This window comes from Acyrthosiphon pisum, chromosome A2, assembly GCF_005508785.2.
Source record: "Acyrthosiphon pisum isolate AL4f chromosome A2, pea_aphid_22Mar2018_4r6ur, whole genome shotgun sequence".
Lineage (NCBI taxonomy): Eukaryota > Metazoa > Arthropoda > Insecta > Hemiptera > Aphididae > Acyrthosiphon > Acyrthosiphon pisum.
The window spans coordinates 13,411,420-13,435,495 of record NC_042495.1 but is presented as its reverse complement, the minus strand read 5'-3'; the positions used below and the strand labels follow the sequence as shown (position 1 = coordinate 13,435,495).

The 24,076-nt window shown below is 28.6% G+C and overlaps 2 protein-coding genes across 6 annotated transcripts in view; one reads left to right on the top strand and one right to left on the bottom strand.

Moving 5' to 3' along the window:
- The first annotated feature begins 65 nt into the window (after positions 1-65).
- Positions 66-4,656, top strand: LOC100163292. Of its 3 annotated transcripts, none has more exons than XM_001951776.5 (8): positions 69-414; positions 2,109-2,232; positions 2,316-2,525; positions 2,591-2,701; positions 2,992-3,192; positions 3,284-3,403; positions 4,259-4,294; positions 4,373-4,656. In XM_001951776.5, the coding sequence occupies exons 2-8, from the start codon at positions 2,140-2,142 to the stop codon at positions 4,478-4,480; spliced, it is 879 nt and encodes a 292-aa protein (XP_001951811.1). In that variant the 5' UTR covers positions 69-414; positions 2,109-2,139; the 3' UTR covers positions 4,481-4,656. The 3 variants fall into 3 exon arrangements, with proteins under 3 accessions (XP_016659662.1, XP_001951811.1, XP_029344856.1); XM_029488996.1 differs by lacking the exon at positions 69-414 and adding an exon at positions 1,801-1,817; XM_016804173.2 differs by lacking the exon at positions 4,259-4,294 and having other exon boundaries at positions 66-414.
- A 1,588-nt stretch (positions 4,657-6,244) lies between these two features.
- The window catches only part of LOC100161247 (protein tramtrack, beta isoform), a 37,470-nt gene continuing 19,638 nt past the window's right edge, over positions 6,245-24,076 (bottom strand). The window contains exons 1-7 of one of the 3 annotated variants that reach the window (XM_003244293.4): positions 23,228-23,740; positions 16,633-16,917; positions 16,472-16,573; positions 15,962-16,397; positions 15,675-15,863; positions 15,451-15,516; positions 6,245-8,194 (exon numbers count right to left, since the gene is read on the bottom strand). In XM_003244293.4, coding sequence (XP_003244341.1) covers positions 7,476-8,194; positions 15,451-15,516; positions 15,675-15,863; positions 15,962-16,397; positions 16,472-16,573; positions 16,633-16,818 — 1,698 coding nt within the window. In that variant the 5' untranslated portion in view covers positions 16,819-16,917; positions 23,228-23,740 and the 3' untranslated portion in view covers positions 6,245-7,475. Of the gene's footprint in view, positions 8,195-12,769; positions 14,513-15,450; positions 15,517-15,674; positions 15,864-15,961; positions 16,398-16,471; positions 16,574-16,632; positions 16,918-23,227; positions 23,741-24,076 lie in introns of those variants that run through there. The other 2 variants (XM_001951787.4, XM_029490667.1) reach the window with 2 other exon arrangements.

The window sequence follows — 24,076 nt, the reverse complement described above, 5'->3', positions numbered from 1 at the left end:
TGCTTACATAGAAAGTTAGAACATAACCTAAAAATGAATTGAGTAACTTCTAATTTTATCACATAGTGACAATCACTGTGACAACTGACAGGTTACAATGTGACATTATTAGTCAATAGACGTTATACTGTTATGGTTCATAAATGGCATAAATCAATGATCGTAATACAGTTGTAGGTTATAACTTGTAAATATTTATCCATATTCAATAATTATATCTACGGAATATTTTCCTAGTAGTTATACACTAACATTCGTACAATCCACGCAAATATCAAATATTTTTAAATGGTATAAATTGTATTTTTCCTTTATGCCTTATGGTATGAATGCAAAATAATTCGTTCCTTTGATGTAGTGTTTTTTCTTTGGAATAAAAATTTCGTCAACCATTCGAGAATCCACTAATTTAAGGTAAGTAAAATGTTTTTTCAACTCGATGTCGATGGTACTTGCATGTGTGTGTCATATTATTGTTCATTAATATATTGAGTGTTCAGATAATTGCAAACTTGTTACTTCCTAATAGTTCTAAGATTATAGTACCAAAGAAGTAGGTACACTAAGATCTACATAAAATAAATAGTAGAACGCAGTATGCACCATTGCACTCTGCAAAATGCAATTTGAATAACAATTTAACCCGTCGTTAGTCGTGCTGGAAGTTGGCATAATATAATATACCATTAGTGGAGTATTTGTCTTTTCATCCGTCATGGAGAAATATAAATTTAAATACTTTAAATAATTGTAATACTTGTTAATTGATAAATCAATAGGTACCTACCTAATAATAATTATCTATTCATGCAAAAAAAAAAATCAATAATAATTTAAGATAGTCAAGCTTTACAAACGTGAATAGGTAGGTATTATGGATATCAAACTTAAGTTCTATTTTTTATTTTGAATGATTTTAGAAATATATGCTTAGGCGTGGAAATATATGTTTAATAGAAGATTTTAATTAATTACGGTGGTTTTGACCATCATAGCACAACTAATGGCTGGTTAAGTATTTTATAATTATCTATTTCAATCAATATAATTTTCACAATGCTAATTTGTAATATTTTGAAAGAAAAGAAATATTTATTAAGTAGTTATTGGTACTGTGTCCTTGCCGTGTCTAAATTCAACTATCAGTCTGGACATGGTCGACGTCTATGTGTCGTGCTGTTCCACTATTTACCACTGCAGAAAAATTTATATTTAGTGACTAACTTAATAATTTAGTATATAATATAATTATGAATAGATACCTCCTTATAACTGTTGTCTTCAATATTTAAATGTTAACGGTTCGTCTTGAAATCTACATTATCATATTATAATACCTAACGGAAAATAAAAAGTTATCTTAGATAGGTAAGGTTCATAAGTCAACATCATTAGTTTATGCTTATCAAATTGAAGTTTTGAAATTATATTATATTACATCGTTACCTACCTAATGAAACACCTATTAAAAAAATACAAATATACCTAAATGATAAATACAGAGATCCCATGCGTCCATATAATTATTATGAGCCTTAATACTTAATTATTTTATCTCTGCTCAATGAATTGTGTTTTTAACCAATCATAGCTGTAAAAATATTTATGAGAAGTGTATTGCCTTATACCAGCATAACCGAATACCTAATAAAAATTATTATAGATGATTAAAACTCTTATACCGTATTTATTTGTTTATAATGTAAAGTGAAAGCTAGTATGTATTTCTAATTTTAAATTTTAAAATTGTATGCCAAATTTTATTTACTTTTAAATCACTGTTAAATTATAATAAGACAACTGTTAAAAACATATAGGTATTAAAATAGTTTTACATATTGCTTATGTTCAATGTACATTAAAATGTAACAACTTTTTATCCATAATATAATCTGTATCTGGTACTATGTACCTATAATTTAATATTAGTAATATACTTACATTTATGAATAGGTAGGTATTAGATACCTACTTAACATACTAGATTTTTAAAGAATTTTTTTATTTTAGTTATAGGTAAATTACTTTTTTAAGCAGATTTTAATATTTTACAATGCCTTATATTTTGTTAATATTATAAAATAAGTTTATAATGTCGTTATTTATAGTTGCAGTTAATTAAATACCTAAGAAAAAAAAATGGAAAATATTGAAGTTTCTGTTGAAATAGTCACTAATAAAAGATATTTTATGGAGAACGCCGTGGATATTTCTTTCAAATTCATCAATAAAGTAAGAACTAATATTGAAGTATAGAAAATAAGTAAACATGGACCTAATATTTTGAGATATAATATATCATTTTTATATTATAGGCTTTGAAACAAAAATATTCGGATTGGATTGCATTATATAAGTGTAGCAGCAATAGAAATTTAGAAGAGTTTGTTGCAGTAGAAACTGATTTAAAAATGCACACACCGACAAAATATGGTTTTCGTCAAGTTATATTTTATGCCTACCAGTTGAAAAATGTTAATTGTAATGAAGATTATGAGTTTCTATATGGCAATGAATTTAATGAGGTATGTTAATTTTATCAAATGAGTCAATTTCTAAAACATACGTGCATATTATTGTGTTATTTTAGATTTATGGAATTAGTCAACCAATACGTTTCATTCATCAAAATGAATGCATCTATTGTTATCCTAATAACTCAAAATTAGAAACAAACCACCATAGTAGTTGTGCCTCTCAGGTGATTATTAAACATATTTAAAACAACATATAATATAAATGATAAAATATATTATAGCAAATTCGCCAGTAATAATAAGAATTTAATTTGATTTTTTTAAATATATTTTACATACTGTATGGAAAACTAAATAGATAGGATGTTTATAATGTATATTAGGTTATATTTGTATCAATATTTTTAAATTTAATAACTTATTTGGAAAAATTAAATACTTTTATAGTTTTATTTCAATGATTAGTTTAAAAAGTGTTGATGTATAATTGTTTTGTTTCTCTGTACTTCTGTAGGAATTAATCAATTCATTATTAGCTCATATTTCTACTTTGGATAGTAAATTAACAGACTGCAAAATAAAATCTAACGAGATTGTCTCAATAAATAAGCATTTGATGGCTCAAATAAATGAGAATGAAGCAATTATTCAAAAAAATAATGAATTCTTAAACAATTTGTTTTATTCTAATGAACCTGTGACTAGAGATGAATATGTAAGTAACATACTTAGTATGTAGTATAATTCTAACAAATATTATATTACACAATTATTAGTTATTAATAAAATTATATGTTTGTATGAAGTTGATGGAAACATGTACTGATATTGATTTGACAATGAGTTGTATTGAAAGCAATGAATATGAACTACAAAATCTACATTATGGGTTTGAAAAAGCACTACAAAAGTTGATTAATAAAGAGGTAGGTATACTATTATTTTTAATCAAAGTATCTCTGAACTATTCAATGAGTTGTTATTCCATAAGTTTAAAGGATATTAAAACAAAGAAGACAAATGTAACATTTTAAGACAATCATCATACCAAATCAATTATTACAAAAAATCTTTCATCTGATTGGGTTCTTCTACTTATTTTGATTTTGTTATTCATTAAATTCAAATATTGACATATTGTATAAATGATTGCCTTAAAACTATGCATTTCTTTCTTTATTTCAATATCTTTTGATCTTATAGAATAACAAAATCAAAATAAGTAGAAGAACTCAATCAGATGAAAGCCACTTGTTATTTTATTTGGTATGATTCCTTATCTTTTGTTCAGTTCATAGATATTTTATTATTTTGGCAAAATATTTCATATGGATATTTTAAATTTGTATTTGTTTATAGAACAGAAAACCTAAAAAAATAAAAATACCCTGTATTCAATTTAATTTTTATTACTAACAAACAAGGCACAGACAAAACATTAAGGGGGTGTTAATATAAAATGTCTTCTTGAGATTGGTGAGTCCATATTTTAAAATTTCTGATTTAAATACCAAATGTTTAAAAATTCTGAAATTCCAAAATATTCAAACTCAATTTATACTTGTTGGAGAGGGAGGTGAAATTGGGAAAAGTGGACTGATCGATCTCAAGTAGACATACAAATTCAAATCAGTTATAAAAAGTATTATCACAATACTAGGTCTATCAATATGATGGAAAAAGATTGTTATGGCTAAAATAGATGTCTGCCACCAATCCCTTTAATAATATTTCAATTCTGACATATGCATTTACATTACATTTAGTATAATTATTTTTAGGACAATGAAATTAATGATGAACGGTCTCCAAGCACTGTGAGTCAAATCTAAATGTTAATGAAACATAATTATAATTATTTTAAATATTAATGTTGTCCTCATTGTTTGTTATAGGATACTGACAAGGTGCTAGATATTACAGTAAATGTAGAAAGTGTATTTACCCCAGAACCATCTACAGCAACTATTGTTTTTATAGACAGTGATGAAGATGATGTTTAATTGATTCAATATTGTCTTTATTGAAAATATTAATAAGAATTAATGTCTATTTTTTTTTTTTTTTTTCTTATAAATGTTTATTTATTTTAAGCTCATAATGAGATATTTTGTCTATATAAAACTTGTTATTTTGAAGAAAAAGGAATATTAAAAAATAAAATGTTTGATCTCATCAATTTTGTTTTAATTGATAATGTATTAAGTTGGCATTGAACTTTTATCTAATATAAAGTACAAGATTTTCAATCTAAAGTTGTGTAATTACTAATGGTACTATTCTTAATTTGTAATGCTTTGTTATATGTTTAAATCGAGGTTTAAATGTACATGTTCAAACACCATTGAATGAGTTGAACCTAGTTTTCTTCATTGGTTGTCAATAATTTTATTTTTTTCTTCTTATTTAATATTTTATACCACCAATTGTTGTATAAACTTACTGAACAAAGATATAATATGTGCAGAATGTATATTTTTTCTATAAATAAAAATATACAATATTATATATATATAGTATATTATCAGCTTTTAGGAAATACATTACAAAAATAGTGTTTATGAATTAAGAAATTTAATTATTTTCAAATAACGTTAATTTATTGCTTATTGAATTAAAATTAACATTTCAGTTATTACATAAATTAATATTTTTATTTTTTAAATTAGCTAATCATTTTACAAGATGCGTGCCACTTTTTTACCGACGTAATATTGTTTAAATATTTGTCTAATCCCACTCACCTCTAGAAAAAAAAACCATAACTTCTTAGTGTGACTTTAGACAAAAAAAAAAAAAAAACATGATTTAGGAATGAAAATTAAAAAAAAATTGTTATTACTTAGGAAAACATAACAAAACGACTAATAGAAAAAAAATACACAAAGTTCATATATATAAAATAAAGCAACAACAAAATGTTAACATAAAATTATTTCAATTTTGAAGAAAAAAATATTATAATAATAATTGTAGTAATTTAAATTAAAATATGAAAATAATGGAAACGTTAACGTAACAAAAGTTTTGTTTTGAGATAATTTATATGTTTAAAATATTTAAGAACTAAAATAAAACATGTATATTATACAATAATAATAATTAATAACTATGGGGCTAACAGTGGTTAATCAAAATTATTAACAAATTTAATATACAATGTTGAGTGTAAACATGTATTAAATAAAATCTAAGAAGATAATATATAAATTTATATATTTGTTTTAAAATGGTAAAATAACGAAAATGTTTTAATAATAACCCACATAAATCTGTGGTTAAATTAATTCAATTGTTTTTTTTTTTTTTAATAAATAAACAATTAAAACATAATAATATAAAGTGGATGAATTGCACGGTTTAATAAAAGTAATAAAAATAATTATAATAATAATCATAATAATAAAAAAAAAATATTAATGATAACTAATTGTCTACGGTGTCCCCCTATTATATAACAAAAATAAATAATGATATATAATAAATTTATATATAATTGTAATCAAATATTGTTAATAATAATAATATACTCTGTACAAATTTACAAAAAATATATATTCTATATTTTGAATAGTAATAATAAAATTTGTAATTAAAATATAATTCCTAATATTTTATTATAGTTGATGATGTAAATGATTGTTACAAAAAAAAAAAAGTGAAAAGAAAACAACGTTTTCATTTTGTACAATATATAATTAGGGAAATAAAAAGGAGAAAAGAACATATTATTGTCGTTTTCCAGAACATTGAGAAGTTTATCCTACTTTTTTTTTTTTATTCATTATAGTATTCAGTCTCAATAACTAACTGGCCTTATTTGGTTTAAAAAAAAAAAAAAAACCGTAAAATAACCGTCAAACTCTAATTCAGTCGAACGTTTTTTGAATTGATTGTGTATGATTTTTGCAGACCGCAATGTATAAATAAAATTAATCGAATAAAATATATATTTTGGTAAAAAATCAACTATACGGTTTATAAAAAAATATTTATTTTTGGAATTATATTGCACAATACCACCCTACAACCAGCTCAAAACAAATAATAAACAACTAATCAAAATTAAAAAAGCACCAGGCGCTGCTATGTTTTTCAACTTCTTAGGACGTATGGAAAATATATATGTACGTAAATTGTTATTGCTGTAAGTATAAAATCTGATTGTCGTTTCACTCGTTCGCCGAGCAAGGGTTACATAATATTTCTGAGGAAATCGTTTTTTTCAAATTACAATTTTCGACGTACCACTTTTTACAGTGGAAATAATAATCGAATGCGTTTATAATGCGTTTTATTCGGATCATGCCATAAGTATATCAAAAATAAGAAAAAAAATAATAATTTGGTAATAATATAAACGCGCATACTCGAAAAACGTGTAAAAATAGAGCGAACGTTAGAGGTATATATGAAAAAAAATTTCAAACAAAAATTTAGCCGATAAAAACGGACACATAACTTCAAATATATACAATTGTCGACGAGTCAGCGCGGTTGTCTGAAAATTAAAAAAATAGATTCACTATTTTATAATATAAATATAATATGATTAACGAGGTGGTTTTTTTCTTTTAATTTTTTGGTTAAATTTATAGTAGTCCCTATCCGGGAGTGTAATTTATATAAGAAACATATATAATCTAAAATTCAACATTATCCGGAAGACTCGATGAAACAAAAAATAATTAAATAAAAATATGATAATAGTAATAATAATAAAAAAAAAACGTGTACAATATTATGACGCTTTTTTTTTTTTTATAATAAATGCTAAACCTTTGCGGAGAAAAAAAACGTGTTCGTAGAAATTTAATATGATAGTATTATAAATATACCATTCGGCAGAGCGCTCCGCTAAAGTAGTGGTGGCGTAGGTCCCGCTCACCCCCCCCCCCCCCTAAATCGGCACTCACCACCGCAGACGTGTGTGTATGTATGTGCTTGTGTGTGTGTAACTCACACGTCATGCAGCGGTGACGCTGCGCGACGACTATCTCATGGCGGCAATAGGAACGGCACCTGCGGGAATTCGATGGCCTTTGGCATGTAGCACTCATGTACGGTCTTCATGTGGTTCTTCATCTTGTCGGGCCGCGAGAACTCCTTGGCGCACACCGGGCACGGGAACACCTTGCGCTGGTGGCCCTCGTGGTAGAGGAACGCGTGCCGCTGGAAGCTGTACTTGTTCTTGAACGTCTTCAGTATATCCGTCTTGGCGCATTCCAGACACTTGTAGATGCCTTCGGACACGGTGGCATACCGGAACAGGTTCAGGCCGCGGACCGACATCTCGGTCAGTTGCTCGGCCGGGTCGCTGGACGACGTGGCCCGTCGCCGGATGCGCCGTTTGACGGGCGTCCTCAGTACCGCAGCGGTGGCGGCGATTGCCGCAGCCGCCTGTTGCTGCTGGTGCTGGTGCTGCTGCTGCTGCTGGTGGTGGTGGTGTAGTTGTTGCTGCGACTCTTGCATCTGCCGCTTCTCCTCATCGAGGGCCGCCTGCAGCTGCTGCTTGTAGCCGGACGTGTGCTGGGACACGGCCAGCGAGAACTTGGACTTTTGATCGGCTGCCATCACCGACCAGCTGGCCGCCAGCGTCAGGCGAGCGTCGTTGTTGTTGTCACGATCTCCACCGTCCGCTGCTTGGTGATGGTTAAAGTGGTGTTCGTGATCAGTCCGCGAAGACAACAACTTTAACATGTTCGCATTGTGCATGTCTGCGGAGCAAAAGAAAAAAAAAACGTTTAAAAACAAGTCGAAAATATTTGGTTGATTACGATTTTTTTTCCAATCTATAATACTTTCGATGGTATAATACAATATAATATAATGTGTTGGCATTCAAATTACTACAGTGCGTTTCGACACGCGCCAACTGTGATCGAGTAGGACGAATATAATATATAATAATATACACCGAGTTTACAATGGATAGATAGGTATTATTATAAGGTACGATCATGGCAAAAAAATGAATAAATAAATGAAAACTGCAGCAAGCAACACGTAATAATTAATAGAATAATATACGGCGGGTGGCCGTGTGAGTGGTGCCCCACACGGTCAAGCAGCGATGCTAAAAAAGTAAAACAAATAATAATAACGAAAATAACAGGTATATAGAATAGGCACATACAGCTATAACGTTATCGATAACACTGCAGTGTGTGGTGATGTGCCTTGTTGCTAAGACTTAAGTAAATTCTACCGCTAATAAATTACGACAAAAGCGTTGGGAACGCCATTTCAGTTTTTTTTTTTTTTTGGTATAAAAATAGGAAATCAAAGCTTTTGTTGGAGTGGACGTTTATATGAGAAATCTTGTCTACGCCACTGCTCACAAACGATAGTTAAAATTCTAAGTTTCAACACGATACACGAGCATTTTTTAGTAGCGCCTAAATAATTACTAGCCTAGGTAATACATAATGTCCATAGAGTATTCGTTTAGGTTTAGATATAATTTAAACCCGGGCTTTATATCTAAATTATTTATTCAGGTGTCCAATCACTGGAAAAAACGTTTGGGTGGGTGCTCATAAAGCAACATACTCGTTATTATACGGTTTGATACAGCGATATGGGTTTTAAGTATTGATTTAAGTATAAATTATGTATAGGTACGAGAAAATATGGAGGCAAAAGTTAACGTTACCTAACTGAAATATTATAAGTCAAATCTATGTCAAAAAATCCAAGTTAACTGTTTTCAATTATTTTTAAAAACTAATTACACATTTCATTTAAAAAGTCTGTTTTAAAAAAAATTATGTTATTAGTATTTATTTTTCATAATAAATCTGAATATGATTGTCAATATTATGTTTTAAATAAGCAATTATTTTATATTTGTTACTGGCTTGGCACTTAAACAAATCTATGTGCTATCATTTATCAAGTCTCTTTAAATATTTTGGGGGTTTTCATGGTGGATCCAACGTCCCCACTCCCCAGACTCTCATAAAGCCTATAGCATCGTTAATAAAATTGTTGAATTGAACTGACTTGTTATGTCTACTGTCTAGTACAGTAATACGATAAAGGTTACACCAGTCAAAAAATAAAGTATGATATACGTTACACCGATAACCAAACATATTATTCTTTTCTCGATAATTTTATCTCATGAAACATTTTTTATTTACTGAATAGTAGGCATTTATCGCTAATATTTTCTTTTTAAAGGGTTATTTAAAATTTTTTTTAATTTAAATTTTTTGTCCTATCCATTACTCTTTTTAACATTGGATTTTTTGACTGACATAATATTATAGTTTTACCGAATATTGTTATTGTTTACTACCTATGAAATGACGCTCGCTGCGTGTCCAATAAATTGTGACTAACTGCATGTGAATATAATATTTATGTAAGGCACTTACAATATACAACACGAATACGACGGATCCGGATCCAGGAGGATAAAGGGGATATTCCCCCCCACCTCCCCAAAAAAAATAAGTCCTGGATCCGCCTGCACTGATTGGAAAAAACATAATCGGCGATTACCTACTTAAAACGGAATCAAAAATATTATCATCATTTGTCTGCGGGAGGCATTCAGTACCTTTGCTTCTACACATATATTTAAAAATGAAATAGGTAAATAGGAAGACTGCAAATAATCATCGTAAACTCATAAACAAAAAATATATGTGACATGATAAACTAACGGACGTTGGTCGAGTATATATTTTAATATTTTATTATGCGTGATTATTGCGTTTACTATTATTAATATACATGGTTAAAATCCTAAACGTCAAAAGAAACAAATTACGTATTATTATTAGTTAATAATTATAGGTTATTAACCTAAAACGAATGTATGTTAAAAATCGACCGTCAACCGTCAACGTTTATGCAAATATCGGTGTACTATACAATTATACATTAATTGTTACGTATTCGTTAGTATGATTGAAGAGTTTTGTTGTAATTTAATCGGATTGTTGATATTATAGAATATGGGAAGCCAGGCCGCGATAGTTGGTTATTAACTTATAATGGACAACATCCCATCTATATTGAGTACTGACTACTGACAAGAAACAAACGTTTTACTTCGTTAAAAAGTCATAGGTAACCTATAGGCATGGCCTATATTAAATATTATATAAAATGTTGGTGTACTACAGAGAAGATACGGACAAGACAATTATTTGACCAACTGTGTGTGCTCGTAAATCTGGATTTCAGTATTAATTATTTATACTTACACTAGTTTTAAATTAACTAACATTGTATAATATAAGTATTGATTTTAAAATAAATTCCTATACATATATAATGTACCTAATTTAATTATAAATTATTTATCATATATTTTTTTAACATTATGTACATTACATCTTATATGCATATTTCCGCGCTTTTGTTCTATAATTGTCACTAATTAAAATAAATAGGTAAATAATATAATCATTGCAAATGTTTAACTAATGACTAATTATTTGAGGAGTCTCAGAAATATTCATTTATTTTTCTAAATAAAGCAATAAACTAAATAACATAAAAGTGCAATAAAATCAACTATTATCTATACAAAAAAAGTAACGTACATAGTATACTTTAATTAATAATAAAAGTAATTAAATAACAAGAAATTAAAAAACCTTAATATGCTTACGTTAGAACTTAGAAGTATCATTTATAAATATTAAATATTATATTTACGAATATAAATTATTATAGATTTGTTATTAGAATTAAATATTTATGATTTGCTATATACAAGTAAAAAATATTATAATAAGTGTAAAAGTTAGAAGTTTAAATTTTATACTGACAAATTATTTATAAAGAAACCTCGCAAAAATGTAATATTTAATAGAATAAATAAATTATCCAGATAACTGCGCATATAGATATAAAACGCATTCATGCAAAATAGATTTTTTTTTAATTCTGGAGTAATCTTGGAGTAAAATTATTTATTATAAATATTATAAAGATAATATTTTTGAATTATATATACTTAATTATCATTATTGACTTCATATTAGACTTAAAAAGTAACAAAACAATTGTAAATTTAAATTGTTTTGAAACAAATCTATGTCACAACCTAAAAAATATTTTTCTCTATAATTTTTATTATTGGTGGTTTAACTCCAAGATAATAAAAAAAACGTAAAAAAAAATGTTGCAGTGCGAATATGTTTTGATTATGCTGCTCGAGTGAGAAATAATCAAGCGCACTGCAGATGACGTCCTCTTAAGAGGATGCTACACCGGTATGTGTTGTCTGTCTTACAAAATATGTACAACATAGCAAAAACTGTTTTGTACGGGACAACTGTACATACTTCCTCTGTATTTATAGTAGAATAACGAAAATTCCACAACGCATAGGGAATAACTTTATCTGTGTCACATTGTTTTAATTTTTTTGATAGCGCTAACCAATAATTTTTAATAACGAAATGAAAAAAAAACCTAATATTCTCAAACTGATAACTTAAATTGTATTAATGTTATCAAATAATAAAAAAGCTAAGACAGATAAACTTCTTCCCCATGCGTTACTATATAAATACACTATACAGAGGGAGTATAGTAGTCCCGTACAGGTTTTGCTATGTTGTACATATTTTGAAGGACAGCGACAACCCATGCGGGTGTAGCGTCCTATTAAATTAAATGATTTATATATAAATAGTATATTCATAATCGATACAATTGTTTTACATCTTAGCAAAAAAATGTTTGTTTATAAAAAAGGACAATTATTAAAGATTCTTATTGTTAAGAATATCAACCAAATGTAAATAATATAATTAACAATAATTATAGTAAAAATAAGCTATTATTTAACTTAAGATTTTAATAATATAGATAAAATAGTTATAATCTATGAAATATTTGAAAAAATGTATGCAATTTAATTTTACTGTCATAATAATAATATGAAACTATTAAAAATGCACGCATAAAGCTACAAATACATGATAATATATACTGTTTAAATGTAAAAATTATCTACGCAAAATCTAGATACAAATTCATATCTCATGCTATTATTTAATTATGTTCACCAGTCACTTACAATAAAGTTATCTGTTGATTTGATTTTGCAATTTTGTAGATATAACTCCTATGGCCGCAAATATAACAAAATATTGTATGTAAAGATAACAGAGTACATGTTTAAAGATATTAGTAATAACTTATAATGTTAAGTAAAAATATAGTGTTTAATATAAATTGTAAAAGCGGTAGCATTTTACATGAATAAAGAGATATAACATTAAATATGAGCAGATTAGGTGTTGAAAAATAATAAGACATACATTTTTCATACATTTTTATTTTATCATAAACTTCACATATTAAATATCACTGTATGTACTAGGTATATGATGGCGCATTAAAACAAAACAATGATAACAAATAAATATTATAACGCTGCCCGAAGAATAAATATTAAATAGGAAAAAAAATAACAAAACAAACGGATTAATAACAAATTAATGATCATGTTAAAACAAGCTTATTTGAATACTTATTCAATTCAGTCAATTATCAAATTCAAAATAACAAACCAAAAGAAAAAAAATAGTAAATTTAACTAATATTTGTAGCTTTCACAGCCAATTTGATTAGTAATGGGCGTTCAAATTTTTACAAAAATACTTGTTATTTCCCCAAAAGTTAAAACAAAGCACCATTGTTTACTAAACTAATTGTATGCTAAATACACCCTGTCTAGCAGTCTATAAATAAAAATAGTAATAATAATAATAATAATAATAATAATAATAATGTAATATAATATAATATAATATAATATAATATAATTTAAATATGATTGTATTTATAAACATAAACAAATTTTTCAACAACGTTATAATCTTAAAATCAAAACTACACATAATGGCAAGGCAGATTGAATAACAAATTGACTAAGAAAACACACAGCCCAACTTAAAAATTAGGTATTAACAAAAACAATCAAATCATACACTAGATTAAAATTTTATTTTGACTAATATAGTTTTATGCAAAAACTACATTTTAAAATAAAGTTAAGACCTGTTTAGTCTTTGTAATTGACAATATATCAAAATTATTTTTTTAATATTAGTTTGACGTATAAAACTAATTATTTTTTACCATTGCAATATGAAAAATGTAACTTGCGCATTGAGTTCAGTTTACATAATCATACTTAGACTGTTTTAATAATATTTGGCAAGACAGGTTTAAATTATTGACAGGTATTTATTATAACAATTTTTTACCTTAAATAATATTACAACCCTAATTAAATGATTATAATAATAAAAACATTGGACGGGTTAACTATGGAAGGAGCATAAAAGGCAAAGGAAAAACAAAAACAAATTAAAACTTAGGAAGACAAAAACGCAACAAAAAAGACGAAAATAAGTTTTAAAACAAATATACCTTTACCCTACAAACAACAACTATATAACTGAATCATTTAAGTACATAATTAAAAACTATATCCCACTTGTGAATTGTTACATTCTAGTAATTTCACTCAAGTTTCTTAACTTTGGTACAATATATGATTAAATGTATTCATGGAAAGATATTATCTGCATTATTACCTTCAATACTGGTTAATTAAACAGTCAACAAGTAAAAAATTTAAATTGTAGTATGCCAGCACACATGAACAATTATAAAATATCACAAACTATTATATTCAAATCTAGAACTGCTATTGTTGTTTGTAGCATACACTTTGGGAGCAGAAACTCTGTGTACTTGTTTCATATGTGTCAACATATTGTCTCTTCTTGTAAACATCCTAGTACATACAGGGCAGGGTACTTCTTGTCTAATTCCATGATGAGATGATAGGAAATGCCGACAGAAATTACTAATGTGAGTGTATGTCTTGCGGCACAAATTACACCTAAAAAGATTGCTTGATTCTTGAGTACAGAATTGACGAACTGAATACTTGTCCATTATTGGTCGATTAGCATGGTTTGTTGTATTGTCGAAGTCACTTGTTCCATTTGTATCTTTAAATGAAGTACGTGTTTGCTCAGATTCTACCTCTGAAAAATATTTGATCTTTTACGTTAAATTTAATTTCACACAAAAACTGTATAGTAAATTCTAATGGACTGTATAAAAATGTTTTTTAAAAAATAATTCCTTTACTGCTGTACATTTTCAACTATTTTCAGTAAATAATTTAAGACATAGATTTAATATATATTATAATTATCTTTATTATTTTAAACATAATATAGATTATAAAAAGTATTTAAAATATTTGAATTACTGTTTATAGTTTAACTAAAATCCACTCTAATCTTAAATTAACAATGATCAAGAAATTAGAAAAATATATTACAAAGAGTAAAATCATAATATTTAAATATATTTTTTATTTTTATTTTTTAAAGGATTTTAATTAATATTTGAATAAAATTAAAACATTTTTATAAGCCCATCCTAAAAAAATATTAACAAAATGATGGGTCCACTTTCCTCCATTTTAATTTAAGACTACTGAAAAATATATTAAAGGAAATACTACTTACCTGTTTGTCAATCAAAATTATGTCCTTTAAAAATTCTTTTTATAGATTTATTACTTTGACAGTAGGTATCAAAAATTTGTTTTAACGCACAGACCAGAAAAAACCAGATGCGAAACCTTTCTCTTAAATTACTTTACATTTTATCCACCAAATCAATTAAAATTATATTATACAATTTATGAAGGAAAATTCAATGAAAAGTTATGGACAAAATTATAAATTAAAAATAAAAGAGGAAGGTGTCCCATCTGATTGTTAATTTATAAGCGCTAAAATAATCACAGTAAATGTAAATAATCACAAAAATAATTGTTAAAAGTTTACAATGACAAAAAGACATGATCAACATGTAAATTGTTACATAATATGAACTTTAGTCAACAAACTAAAATGGTAATTATCTCTTGAATGATGACATTGGTTGAAAGGTTTATAATAAGACTTACCACATGCGCTTTGGTCTAACTGCATACTAGAATGAGTGTCATATTCTTTTTTCACCGTACTTAAATCTAAAATACAAACATAAATTATGTATTATATGTAAAACATAGTAAAACAAGTTTAATCTTTATAAGTTAAACAAAATATTCTATTTTCTTATCAAAATCCTAGCTATAAAAAATATAGAATGAATTTATTTTATGTTTACGAAGCTGAAATAATTTACCTTGGGATGTTCCTGGAACTGGTTCAGAAGGCTCTTGTTTGATTTCCATTCCATTTTCTGTATACTCTTCTTCCATGTCTTCGTGATCATCTTGGCTTGGAGAATCCAAATGTCTAGGAGCAGCTGCAGCAGATTCTGATTCTTCAGACATGTTCAACTCTAACAAATCTGGTGGATCACGGCCACTTCCTACATTATCCATATTACCATATTACACTTATACTTATAATTGTGTTTAAAAATTATATTGCAATGACACAATATATTATTATTTTCTATAAGCTTACCTGCACTTGTACCAACTGGTGTAGATGCTCTACTATCATCATTATTATTGTCATTTGGTCGTGAAGGTGAGTTACTTCCTGTAGATAATTTCCTGGGGCGTCCACGTTTCCTTTTTGGTGCAGTTAGAGCAGATCCTAATAGCGGGTTCATCGGGTATGACAAATGTTGACGCTGTTGATCATGAAGCGGATGAGATGGCAGTGGCCTTTTCATAGGCAGAGGACTATGGTTATGTATGCGTTGAAGTTGAGGTACATGAGCCATTTGGTTGTTGTGTACTGGTGAAGAGGACGGAGACGATGAGTGAGACTGAAGAAGAGAAGATGCTAACGAGGGTAGGTCTCCACGATCTTCATTGACCTCAGTTAAACCTTTGATTCTTAATGATTCTGCAACTTTAAGGAAAGCTGACAATCTATCTTGATCAACACTTACCTAAATAAATAAATACATTTACATGTTTAATTTTGCTGTTATATGATATAAAATAATTCTCAAAAATTATTTACCTCGCCCCTGTACATAAAATCTAATAAAGATCTCATATCAACTAGTGGAACATCTTTGAGTATTACAATTGGATGTCTATCAGGATGTCCAACAAAAAGTGTCTATACAAAAAAATATATTATAAACATTTTGAAACATTAAAAAAAAAAAAATTATATACCTGAAAGTAAGGACTGCATGCTGAAAGAACCATTTTGTGAGCACGAAGCATTTGACCTTCGACAGCTAATGTCACATCTACAAATGCCTCGCTCGTCAATAGTTGATCGAAAACAGCAAGCAAGTTGGATTGATGGTTGTTCCATCGGAGGCAAAACCTCTGGGATTGTCCATTGTTTTGTGACATGTTCACTATGATTCATGTAAATAATTTTTAATGATATTTTGCCACGTGTATCAAATTTTGATCACAACACTTGATGTTTAATACGCTCGGAAAATTCACCTGTAACAGATAATATTGACAATATTAATTATTTTATTGAAATTATTAGGAATGCAAATCCATATAATTTACAAATTATAACTATTGTTTAGTCATTATAAACGTAGCTATTATAATATTATGTGTTTATACGCAGTTAATTTTTTTTATTATCGGGATAATATTATTATAGCATTAAACTATACATTTATAACTATGGATAAAATATGGTCAATTAATTTTAGTTCAGTTTAAAACAAGTCCATTTGATTTGTATTTTTAAAAAAAATAAGTAGTTAAATAAAAAGCAAAAAGTAAAATCAATTTATTAACCTAAAATAACTCATTACAAAATGTTGGTTGATCCAAATAAAAAATATAACTATATAATATGTTACTCATTATAATATAGTTAGGACGATTTAAATGAATATAATTTATTTTAAACGGAAGTAATTGGTTTCCTATGTTCTTCTTTTGGTATTTATCTGACTGTTAATACTGACAGATAGGGGGGCGATTATAAAATATAATGTAATGCGATAATTTTGACATTTTTAACCCCTATAGAATTGCTTATCGCTATAAACCATGTACCCGTAACGCGTTAAACCATTAAAATATAGTTACTGTAGATGCATATAATTATTCTTTTTTACTACAGCATGGTATAATCAGTTTTAGTGGGTGGTGGGAAAACAACCAACTTAAGTTAAATAATTTATTTCATATTAAAAAGTATCAAAACTAAATTATTGGCATACATTATTTATTAATAATTTAAAACTGTATTACCACCTATCGCAATTTTATTTAGCACGACTTTCTTTAAAAATTAGTATAATCAATATTGGTATATTATTTCAAAAACAAGACGTAGATGTTTTAACTAAATATTCTGTACGCCAAATAAAAAGACATTTACCTAAAAACTGTTAAATAGATATTTACAAAATATGTGATATTATGTTTCGTTTGCACTCTGTAACAATAAAATTGTAGGTACACTAATAAATAGTGCCTACACTATTATTATGCATATTAAATAATAATACTGTCTACTGCGATACCCGTCTATAATGTTATAATATGTATCAAGACATCAGGTCATCAAACTCTCATTATAAAAAGAATTCGTCAACTGAATAAGATTCGTGTGAATACGTAATATAGTAATCATATTAAATAAAATCGACATACAAAATATAAAAGTTTATTAATTAGAAATCAATTAGAATTACGTGTCAAGTTTGTTAAATTAAATTATACCTAATATAAATTTTTATAAATTATTATATTAATAAAAGGACGTCGTATCCGTGAGTGTATAACATCAAATTTTTCGAGGAGAACATAAACTGTGCCTGGGAAAAGAGTTTCTTTTATGATTATTTTAAAACGAATAATATGAGATTTTAATTCAAGCAAGTACTTATAACACATCATAAAATTAAGAAAAAACTGTTCGTTCGAGCACAGTTTATTTTCTCCTTTATAAATTCGATAATATGTAAATTACACTAACATTTATAATAAATAAATTGTAGTAAGAATCAGGCATGTTATGTCACGCGTATGTAAGACAGAGGCAACGGCGTCTTCTCAAAAGAATTATTTATACATAATACATCGAAGGTTCATCTTTTTTTTCAAACTGCAAAATAAAATATCGGTAATATTATATTTGGCCAATAGATACTAAAATATATTGAATTCAGTATCATAATGTTGAAGAAAACTATGTTTACGTGACCAAAATATTTTAGTTGATTGATTTCATGTATATATTTAGTTGACTAATCCATAAAATCAAGTTTTATCATTATATATAAGGTTATATAACACAGGAAAATTTAGTTAAATAATTTAAACATTTTACTAAACTTCAAAGTTCTGGATATTAAAAATATTAAATAATACAAAAGTAATTTGTTTAGGTATAAATATATAATTGTTTGTAAAAATAAGACAAAAATATGAATACATTTATTCATTAATATAAATAAAAACGACATATATATCTTAATATTAAATAGGTAAATGTTCAATATACATATGAATGCAATTAAGTCACACATTTTTGTTTCATATATATTGTAACTTACGGTTCACATCGTATAGGTAAGTAATAAGCATACAGAATTATACTTGTAATTTTTATCAATAAACGTGATCAGGATCTAATAAATCTTTTAACCTATCAAACATTTGAGATAAAAGTAAAATCAACGATAAAAAAATGCTATTTGTATTTCCAATAAGCATATTAATTGATTGTAATTTAATGACTCTAAAATTATATTTAAGAATTTAGGATGTCAAATGATAAAATGTAAAATATCGGAACATTTAACACAATATTATTTAACTGCAGTTATTAAAACATATTTTATACTAGGTAATGAAAACATTATTAATTTACGAAGGATAAAAATATTATCAGTGTTTTTAAACAAAAATATTAGGTAGGTATAGACTATATAGTTTTAATTGTAAAAGTGTTATAAAAACTATGTTTTTCACTATCATTATTTTTAGTAAACTGATGAAGAATTTAATAATAAACATAAATAATTGAGCTATAATCTAATATTAATTATTATTATAAGTAATACCTAAAGGTGTTTAAGAAATTTAAATATTTTGTTTTAATCGATATTTTTTAAATATAGGTACATCAATAGTCAGGTATTATAAATATAGCTACCAATATTATGTATAGTATTAGTAGGTATACAAAAAAACTTTATTACATATTATTATTATTTTACTATAATATTATTTACCGAATTAATAATAATTTTTGTATTGATATCAAATACAAATTATTTTAAGTTATTTAGTATGGACAAGGGAACATTTATATTCCATTTGTAGGAATAGTAGGATGATTGTTATTTTTAAGATTACACATACAAATAGAGCATAGGTAATTAATAAAAGCATATCTAACAAAAAAGAATAATATTTAGCAATAAAATCTAAAATTGAACAAACAAAACTATTATTATAATAAGTGGTTTAGTGAAAACGTAAAGTTCAATAAGACAATTATTAGTATCGATGGTCTATATTAAATAAAAACAAACAAACAAATAAAATAAATATATATAATCGTACATTTATATTATGCAAATTTTATGCGTAGAATAATTTGATCATTTGCCAACACAAGTACGGAAAAATGATACGATATTAAATTTGAGATAATATTCTAGTTTATATAAGTGTAAAACAAATTTGTTCAACACCTGTTTATTTTGTCGGGACGGGTTCGGTAGTAATCTAAGAGAGAACCGCAGATAAAAATGTTATCATATTTATAGTTATATTCAGGGATGGATGGTCCAAATCCATTTTACTAAAGTATTTTAGAGGCACATTAATCAGTGAACACTAAACTAGTGGCAGTTTTCGTATTTCGTAATCTGGAAATTTAATTTGTTTTCATAAATCATTTTGTATAATAGACGCCGATAATAATGTTTGAGTAAACTACTGATGTTCATTCAAAGTTCAATAGATAAAAACATTAATAAATCATTGGTTAGAATTGCTGACAACACTCATTATATTACAGTGTCTCCATATAGTTAAAAATAATTCTTATCTATCAAACCCTCAAGAAAATAAATTAAAATTTTTAATTGTTTACCATAATATAACGCTTGGTTAAATTATAATCATATGAAAAAAAAATAAAAAAGTATTAAGATTATACTTAAAGAATAACAGACATTAAATTATGTAATTTACAAAATAATCATAGGACTATGTATTGCATATAGGAAATAGTAATAATTTTTTTTTAATTGTAAATAAATTTATAAACATTTGATGTAATGATTTATTTATTTATCATAGCGATACCAGTAAAAAAAAACTAGAAATGATTGTCCCACGTTACGATTCTTATTGCCAAAGAATAATTAATTTTCATCCTTCGGAAAACGTCCGATACACGCATATATAATATAATTTATGAATATTCTTCAATTTCCTCGTTCAACTATATTGAAATACAATAATTGTTTGGAATAGCGTAGATTCCAAGAACAATGTGAATATTATAACAGAAAAAAAAGAAAAAACCACGAGTTCGTCAGAGTAATATACCAAACAAATTTAATATAAAATATAACAAATAACATTATTTTGATTCAAACACGTTTTGGTTTGTTAAAACAATGTCTTTGTGTAATAAATATTATTATGTCGTCAGTTCTACTTATACAAGACGTGTACGGTGGTGTTGATATACCTTTACATCTTGTAAGTATAGTATAAAAATTGTTTTCCCTGAAAACGTCCAACATGGAATATTGTCGTCTAAAAAATTCTACAATCCGTATTCGGTCTTTTCTTTTAATTTAACCTTGTTCTATACTTCTATGTTTAAACTTTATAGCACCTACTATATAAAATAAAACTATTAAATCCGAGATTAAATCCATTTGTGAGGACATAATTCATCAATTAATGTACAATAGGAAAGGGCACGTTTGGGATTTGTTATTAATTTATTTAATAATTCACCTTCAAATAAATTGCATTTTTTTAAAACATCACGGCACCATGATAATCAAATTCTGAGATAATAACAAATGAATGGTTCGTAACGATTAATGTACATAATTTAATGATTAGTGCGGTTACGTTAGAATACATTAATACATTTATACAAATATAGGTAATACCTATATTGTTTGTATTGCAAATTTTCAACGATTTATATCAACTTAAGGTAGCTATATTGTTTAAATGTACTTTATACCATTATATACAGTTTATGGTAATTCGGCGGAGGAAACGAATTGCATCACACTCGATTTCAAAGATTGATTTTCCGGAGAAGAATTTTTTGTGGTGACGAACGCTATACCGGATTTCTGTCTCGCAGACAGGCAGACACACACAACGTGCGTCGGATAGTATACAGTAGTAATATAAGTATTATTATTATTATCACCGTTATCAATACATTACATCACGTCATGATATAATAATATAGTACGGTTCGATTTCGTATAATTATGTTGATATTTACGGAACAGTCGACACGAAAACAAAAAGAGATTACGTTTCCGTATAATAATAATAATATGCAAGTTCCGCAAGTATTCAAGTGTAGCCGGTAGTATATATTATATTATCATTATCTATTACTCGTCATCACGCGTTCGGTGGTCGGCGGTCTACGGGGTAATATTTTCCATCTGACCAGGCCGTCGAACTGCATAATATGTATCACATGCAGGTATGCGAGGTTTTTAATTTGGGCGGTGACGGTGACGAAAAAAAATTGTACGGGGGCCTGAGAGAGAATATAAATACGAACGATAACGCCTATTCGACCGCAATTGTATACATGTATTGTGTATTTACGTGTATTTATACACTATAATATATAAATATAATAAATATATGTTACAGGTATACAATACGATATATTATACAATGTTCTCAGCACACGCGTTTGTATAAAAGAGTTTACGGCGGCGGGCGCGTAGATATACGATTGGTCGTGCTCGCGGGAACCCGGGTGTACCGTTAAACGCGCGGTCGCGGCGGTGTCCTCCGATAGGCCCTTCGACCGTTCAGTTTTATATTGGCAGGTTACAGGTAGGTAGGTACCTGTGCGATGTAATCGTGTGAGTGTATGTGTGCGTATGTGACTGTGTTATATTGTTTTTGTAATACAGTCACGTCTTTCGGATAATGACGAAACAATAATACGAAAAAAAAATACGTAAAAAGATAATAATAATAATGACAAAAAAAAAACCATGAAGATAAACAATAATAAACAATTTGAAAAATCCCGTGTAGACGTGAAAAAATACAAAATAAATCAAGGGAGGGAATACGAGTGAGCGTATAACATTTGTGGCGAAATGCATTCCGCACAGTGTTGCCATTTTCCCTTAGCGCGCCGCCCCTCCTGACTACTAGCCCCCTCCCCCCATGGCGCGTTACCCCTCTACCATAGTGGGATGAAATAAAATGTAATAATCACATTTCCAAAGCCGAAGCGGAGAATTGGGCGCGCACCTATCGCAACAATATTTATATCATAAAATAATTATAAAAAGTGGCAATAATAACATTAAGAAGTTCCTCTGTTGAACCCACGTGCACAATAGTACCTTCTATAACATTATAATATTATGCGTACAATTAAAAACATGCACACTCAAAGATAACAATATAGGCACAAACTATAAGAGAATAATAATGAGTAATGATGTCATGGCAGCCGCCCGGTGGATGAGCTTGCACGGGCGGAAAAAGGGGTTAGATGAAGAAGAGTCAACGACCCCGAGCGACTTACGTTTATTATTATACACGCGTGGTTAATCCATATATCCGGTGCAGCGAGCGTGCGTGTGCCGAGAGGAGATCCGAACGAAGTGCGAACGCGCGAACCGATTTCACGCGACGAACGACGACGAACAGTTGCACACGCGTAAGCAGACGATACTAAGCGACGATGTTGTGTCGGCGGCGGTGGACGGAACAATATTCGTTTTCGGAAAAATCGCGTCCCGCAAGGAAGAGAGAGTGAGAGAGTGAGTGAGAGGGGAGCGAGGGAGAGATACACAGATAAACGGAAAATCTAAAATGGTAGAAAAAAAAAAAATTCCGAGCCGATTTTCTCGAGTTTTTCTTCCACTGTACCGTACGCGCGCGCAGTGGGGTTGCGGTCAGGTGGCGGCCATGACTGCTGCTGCTGCTGCTTGCTGCTGTCGTCGTCGTCGTCGGCGGCGGCGGCGACGGGTTCTCGGCGGGTACGACGAGTACAACTGCGCGCGGCGTTCGACGAGCAGAATGGAGTGGCGCGCGCGCCGCCACGTTGAGAGCGTTTAGCCCCCGCGCGCCGGTACCACCACTATCCACCGCTACCCAACATAATACGTATACAGTATACATATATAATATTTACGCGCCGAGTGAGCGCGCGCGTGTGTGTGTGTGTGTCTATGCGCGCCGGCTATGGGCTTGGCACTGCGGAGGGGGGCGCGGCTCGGGGGGGAAGGGTGCGGCGGCGGCGTCCCCCACCCCGTGCAGCGCGCCCGGAGTGTCGACGAGGGGAACGTCTGCTTTGTGAGCGCCCGAGCTCTCCGCGGGGCCCGCGAACGAGTTAACAACGTCAAATGACTCCGATGGCGAAATGGGCACA

What these genes read in the sequence shown, in the direction of transcription:
- LOC100163292 (XM_001951776.5), top strand. Translation starts at nt 2,140, where the DNA reads ATGGAAAATATTGAAGTTTCTGTTGAAATAGTCACTAATAAAAGATAT. An exon ending in ATGGCAATGAATTTAATGAG is followed by an intron (nt 2,526 to 2,590) that starts GTATGTTAATTT and finishes GTGTTATTTTAG; the next exon opens with ATTTATGGAATTAGTCAACC. An exon ending in ATAGTAGTTGTGCCTCTCAG is followed by an intron (nt 2,702 to 2,991) that starts GTGATTATTAAA and finishes GTACTTCTGTAG; the next exon opens with GAATTAATCAATTCATTATT.